The sequence below is a fragment of the Manis pentadactyla genome, chromosome 11 (genome assembly GCF_030020395.1).
Source record: "Manis pentadactyla isolate mManPen7 chromosome 11, mManPen7.hap1, whole genome shotgun sequence".
NCBI classification, from domain to species: Eukaryota; Metazoa; Chordata; class Mammalia; order Pholidota; family Manidae; genus Manis; species Manis pentadactyla.
The window spans coordinates 75,662,996-75,668,995 of NC_080029.1; the positions used below are offsets into that span (position 1 = coordinate 75,662,996).

The 6,000-nt window shown below is 49.9% G+C and overlaps 1 protein-coding gene across 6 annotated transcripts in view; it reads left to right on the top strand.

Annotated features, from left to right (window-relative positions):
- Positions 1–5,769, top strand: part of ACIN1 (apoptotic chromatin condensation inducer 1) — a 31,188-nt gene extending 25,419 nt beyond the window's left edge. For 3 of the 6 annotated variants that reach the window (XM_036884558.2, XM_036884562.2, XM_036884565.2), the window contains 10 exons: positions 211–253; positions 1,129–1,262; positions 1,359–1,511; positions 2,041–2,182; positions 2,536–2,681; positions 3,081–3,188; positions 3,329–3,436; positions 3,677–4,001; positions 4,095–4,195; positions 4,832–5,769. In XM_036884558.2, coding sequence (XP_036740453.2) covers positions 211–253; positions 1,129–1,262; positions 1,359–1,511; positions 2,041–2,182; positions 2,536–2,681; positions 3,081–3,188; positions 3,329–3,436; positions 3,677–4,001; positions 4,095–4,195; positions 4,832–5,167 — 1,596 coding nt within the window. In that variant the 3' untranslated portion in view covers positions 5,168–5,769. The remainder of the gene's footprint in view (positions 1–210; positions 254–1,128; positions 1,263–1,358; positions 1,512–2,040; positions 2,183–2,535; positions 2,682–3,080; positions 3,189–3,328; positions 3,437–3,676; positions 4,002–4,094; positions 4,196–4,831) is intronic. The other 3 variants (XM_036884560.2, XM_036884559.2, XM_036884561.2) reach the window with 3 other exon arrangements.
- Positions 5,770–6,000: the final 231 nt, after the last annotated feature.

The window sequence follows — 6,000 nt, forward strand, 5'->3', positions numbered from 1 at the left end:
GATGTTTGGTTTTATTTTTTTCTCTAACTTGCATTGATTCTGCTTCGTTTTTGCCGTTTGCCGCTTCTGTTTTGGTCTCTGTCTGTCTCTGTGTCTCTCTTCTCTGTGTCTTTGGAAGCTATGCTAAGACTATCCCATCTAACCTCCTTCCCCCCTCTCTGTGGGGTGTGTCTCTTTCTCTTTTTTTTTCCCCTTTTCTTCTCTATACAGAGTTCGCTGCCCAAATCATTCAAGAGGAAGATCTCCGTTGTCTGTAAGTCTAGCCCCAAATCCTTGATAAAAAAGGGGAATACCTAAAAATCAGAGTTCACTGAGAAATAGTCTCCCATTCTCTCTTGGTGGCATTCTTGGATCACCTCCATCCCCACCCCACCACCTCCACCCAGCAAATCTACATCTTGGTGTACATAAGGTTCCATTTTGAAATGTAAAACTTTTGACAATCCCTGCCATTTTTCCCCAGTCACATTTCTTTCTTAACTCTAATGAGATACACTGAGATGTCTTATCATTTCCTATCTAGTCCTACATGTGTTTATTCTTTCAGATATCTGAACCCTCAGAACCAGGAGTGGGTATGAGGGACTGCTGTATAATGCTTACCAGTTTGTGCTTTATTCTAAGAGAGCATCTGAGGAAATGAGAGTGCCCCACACCTCAAACAGTAACATTTTTAACATTTTCACAATTCTAATTAACGGAAGTGTGATAGATGTTCATAACTTAAATGCCAGTCTGTTACTGTGAAAATTAACCTAAAGCATAACCAGATCGCATCAGGATCTTATATTAGCTTTACTGCAGATATCACACAGCCTTGTTTTTTCTGTATCTCCATGTACTTCTCAGTGTGTCTTCCCCAATACTTGAGATACTTCTACCACTAAGAGTCTGAACTGCTCACCAACCTAGTTGCCCCTCCCTTGTTGCTCCAGAGATCAGTAGTTTTCTTCTGTCAGGAAATGATTCCAGTTCTTTTCTTGCTCACTCAGAGGCATGGTTTCCCCAGGTAGTTTTCTTAGGTTAATCTTTTATTAAAATTATAGTCCATGTCCATCTGTGAGTGTTTTGTGACCCAGCAGAGGGCCTGAGACTATCTAACCATTGGGTTGTATTTCTTGGGGACAGCAGCAACCAAGGGGGTGCCAGCTGGAAACAGTGACACAGAGGGGGGCCAGCCTGGTCGGAAGCGGCGTTGGGGAGCCAGCACAGCCACCACACAGAAGAAACCCTCCATCAGTATCACCACTGAGTCACTCAAGGTGAGATGGAGATGCTGGGGAAGGGAGGATGAGACATGCTGAGGTGGGAATAGACACGGGCCCAGTGTAACGGGGTGGGGGGTATCTGTGTCCCAGAGCCTCATCCCCGACATCAAACCCCTGGCGGGGCAGGAGGCGGTTGTGGATCTTCATGCTGATGACTCCCGCATCTCTGAGGATGAGACAGAGCGTAATGGTGATGATGGGACCCATGACAAGGGACTGAAAATATGCCGGACTGTCACTCAGGTGAGGCTTCTGCACCCCAGTGTCAGGGAAGGGAGCAGTGGGCACACAGCAGGCAACTGAGGGAGGAACTGTGGTGGCCTTGTAGAAGGGAAATCTCCCATCTGTGCAGAGGGTTGGGTTGAATGGCCCTCTAGGGCATCAGCAGATGACCACATCCAAGCTTTGCCTGGAGTAAATAGTGTATTAGAGCACAGCCACACCAGTCCCTTCACTGCGGTCGGGCTGTTTAAGTGCTTTAATGTCAGAACTGAATAGTGAAGCAAACAGTATGGCTCACAAAGCCTAAAATACTTATTTTCTTTCTCTCTGCAGAAAACATTAGCTGACTCCTGCCATAGTTTTCCTCATGGTGGAGTTAAGGCATTATCAGTCCCAGGGTCTGGTAGAGGTGACCTTAATAGTGAAATCCCCTTCCAGTAGAAGGAACATAGTAGGTTGACTATACCACTCTCTTTCAGGAAAGCAGAAGCTGAAAAGAATGTTGTCAGTTTGGTGTTTAAGAAGCCCTCTGTTATCTGATACCTTACAGGTAGTCCCTGCAGAGGGACAGGAGAATGGGCAGAGGGAAGAAGAGGAAGAAGAGAAGGAACCTGAAGCAGAAGCCCCTAGGCCTTCCCAGGTTTCAGTAGAGGTGGCCTTGCCCCCACCTGTGGAGCATGAAGTAAAGAAAGGTGGGTGAAGTGTTAGGAGTGAAGCATAATGCAGCTCCCTGATTTCCCAGGGCCTTTTTTTGGACCTCTTCTAGAGCATTTAATGTTTTCTGTCTTGTATTACAGTATTTTACATGTCTGTCTTACATCCCCTCTCCTAGTTACTAAGCTGTTTGAGGGCTAGATCCAAATCTGTTCAACCTTGACGCTCCACAGTGAGGAGACTGGCCTAGACAGTGCTGTCACATTCTACATGCTCAGCATAATTAGATGGAGGGGTCATGCTTGATAGGAAATAAGAAGAGTTGGACATGAGAGGCGAAAGAGCCAGCATTGCTTCCTACTGAAAACCATTTGTGTGCTCTCATTGATAGTGACTTTAGGAGATACCTTAACTCGACGTTCCATTAGCCAGCAGAAGTCTGGAGTTTCCATTACAATTGATGACCCAGTCCGAACTGCTCAGGTGCCCTCCCCACCCCGGGGCAAGATCAGTAACATCGTCCACATCTCCAACTTGGTAAGTCACTACTCCACAGTGCAGCTTTGTTCAGTTGATTAGGAGTCTGAGCTTTGGACTCATGCTGCTTAGGTTTAACTCCTAGACCTGCCACGCACTTACTTATTGACTCTGAGTGAGTCATGTTACCTCACAACCTGTCTCATCTGAAAAGTTGGAGAAAAAAGCATCACCCTGCACTGCCATCTTGAGGATTTGCAGAGAGCCTGGGACAGGATGTCTCAGTGTTGCTGCTTTTCTCACATTCCTACAAGAGGGTTCCTAACCTCTGCCCTATAACCTCTCACTCAAACTTGGAAGCCATACTCCTATGCCAGCAGCTTGGGAAATCTTAAGACTTGTTATGTGAGCAGCATTCTTGCCTTCCTCAAGACCCTAAAACTCCATTTTCATTGGCAGGTTCGTCCCTTCACTTTAGGCCAGCTGAAGGAGTTGTTGGGTCGTACAGGAACTCTGGTGGAAGAAGCCTTCTGGATCGACAAGATCAAATCTCACTGCTTTGTAACGGTGAGGGGAAGAAGCTGATTGTCTAGGCTATGGCATTTACTTCCTTTTGTGACCAATGTGGGCAGGTTTAAGGGCATATTGGCAAGTGGGAGGGATTGAAGGCCTGTTGTGACCCTCTGCCTTCTCCCTTCCTCCACCAGTACTCGACGGTAGAGGAAGCAGTCGCCACCCGCACAGCTCTGCATGGGGTCAAATGGCCCCAGTCCAATCCCAAATTCCTTTGTGCTGATTATGCTGAGCAAGAGGAGGTAAGAAACCTAGGGAAAGACAGGAGGGTAGGGGCAGGGGAGGCCACTATCTGCTAGATTCCAGCTGAGATCCTGGCCAAACCTGCAGTTACTGAGATGCCTTCTCCCTCTCCTCCCTCCTCTTCGGTTCCTTTAGTTGGACCATGGGGCTCTGAAGTCTCTGTGCCCTGGTACTTGGGCTCCTCAGTGGGAGTGATATCATCTCTATCCTGACTGTCCTTGTCCCTCCTCTACCCACAGCTGGATTATCACCGGGGCCTCTTGGTGGACCGTCCCTCTGAAACTAAGACAGAGGAGCAGGGGGTACCACGGCCCTTGCACCCCCCACCCCCACCCCCAGCCCAGCCACCACAGCACCCCAGGGCAGAGCAGCGGGAGCAGGAGCGGGCGGTGCGGGAACAGTGGGCAGAGCGGGAACGGGAAATGGAGCGGCGGGAGCGAACTCGATCAGAGCGTGAATGGGATCGGGACAAAGTTCGAGAAGGGCCCCGTTCCCGATCACGGTCCCGTGACCGCCGCCGCAAGGAACGTGCGAAGTCTAAAGAAAAGAAGAGTGAGAAGAAAGGTACTTAGCTGTGGGGCACACGTACCCACTAGTAAGGGGGAAAGGGACACAGTGTCTTTTATGCATCAAGCCTGACTGACTTCTTCACCTCAGAGAAAGCTCAGGAGGAACCACCTGCCAAGCTGCTAGATGACCTTTTCCGGAAGACCAAGGCCGCTCCCTGCATCTACTGGCTGCCACTGACTGACAGCCAGGTGAGTTCTTGCGTTCCCACCCTGCTCAGCTGGGTCCAGGCTTGGAGCGCTGTAGGGGGAGAGTGAGTAGGCCCACGTTTTGACTTAGGACAGTGAGTGAAGACACTAAGCATCACAGGAGGCAGTGTTAAGAACCAGTTGACAAGCATATGGTAGAGAAGCCAGACCTAGGACAGTGAAGATAGGCACAGACAGGAGCTGTTTGTGTAGCCTAGGAGCTGATTATGTCAACCACACATAATGGAGATCGATTTCAGTTAGCTGAGAAATCCATGTTTTATAAACTCTTTCTCTGCTTTTTAATTTTGAGAGTTTTTGACTTGAAATTTAAGTTCTTGGCAATGGGCCTTTTGGGAAGTTTAGGCTTATGATTACTCAACTAAAGAGAAAAGATGTGTCCGTATCTGGGTAGCTCAGGAAATAGATGCCAGGCTTGGATGGTGCCACTACCTGTTGGAGGTCTCAACAGTGAAAACCTGGAGGGACTGGGGCTTTGCGACAAGGACATATGTGATTGCCTTAACAGCAAGCTGACATCCTGAGTTAGGAGAGTGGAGTCCAGGTGCAGATCGACAGTGCAGGACTGATGTGAGCAGGGCTGAGGTCTCTGTCTGCTACCTTCCCTGCCTACTACAGATTGTTCAGAAGGAGGCGGAGCGGGCTGAGCGGGCCAAGGAGCGGGAGAAGCGGCGAAAGGAGCAAGAAGAAGAAGAGCAGAAGGAACGGGAGAAGGAAGCAGAGCGTGAACGCAACCGCCAGCTAGAGCGGGAGAAACGTCGGGAGCATAGCCGGGAGCGGGACAGGGAGAGGGAGAGGGAGAGGGAGCGAGACAGAGGAGACAGAGGGGATCGAGATAGAGATAGGGAAAGGGACCGGGAACGAGGCAGGGAGAGGGACCGCAGAGACACCAAGCGCCACAGCAGGAGCCGGAGTCGGAGCACACCTGTGAGGGACCGGGGTGGGCGCCGCTAGCTGGGAAAACACTAGGGAGAGCTGCAGGCATCAGCCACCCTGTTCCCAGGGGGTTCAAGGCCACAGGGGATAGATACAATCTCCACAACCCTGAAACCAGGGTGTCACACCATTTGCCCAGTGCTGAAATAGGGTTGCCACCTGTCCCTGTATTGGAACAGTGGCCATCTTTCCCCTGCCTGCCCACCCTCCGTAGCCTATCTCTTGGGACTTAACCCTCTCCTCCCTCTCATTTCCCATTGTTAAGTCTGTGAGAGGGAAGAGGTAGGTGAGGATGATGGTTGGCCCAGAGCTGGGGAACAGCAAGGAGCCCAAACCGCTTTCATTTTTCCTCCATCCTGCTCACCACCTCCTTTGGGTACTCTAAATGCCCGAATGGGAACAGCTGGGGCCAGGACTGGGTCACCTATGAGCTGAATCAGCATCTCCTCCTGAGTCCCAGGGCCCCTGCAGTTCCCAGTCTCTTCCTGCAGCCCTGCCTCCTGCCCACCGGTTCCACTTTATATCTGCCTTTTCCTTCTGTTCAATTTTTATTTTTATTTTTTTTTTATTATTAAATGATGTGGTCTATGGAAAATAATAAAAATCTGACTTAGTTTTAACTAGTGTGTGAGTGGCTATCCTTGGTCAGGGCCTGGGTGAGAGCCAAATTGAAGTGGATGGCTGTAGCATGGAGCCAGCATTGCTTGCGTTCCACACAGGCAGACTGCCGCTTCCTAGGCCCACCCTCTATACCTTGGCTCTAAGCACGCCACTACTATGGCTCTTCACTGGAGTATGAGGGGAAGACGGTGGAAAAAGAGTCCAGGTTCCCAGTGCTGAGCTCAATGTAT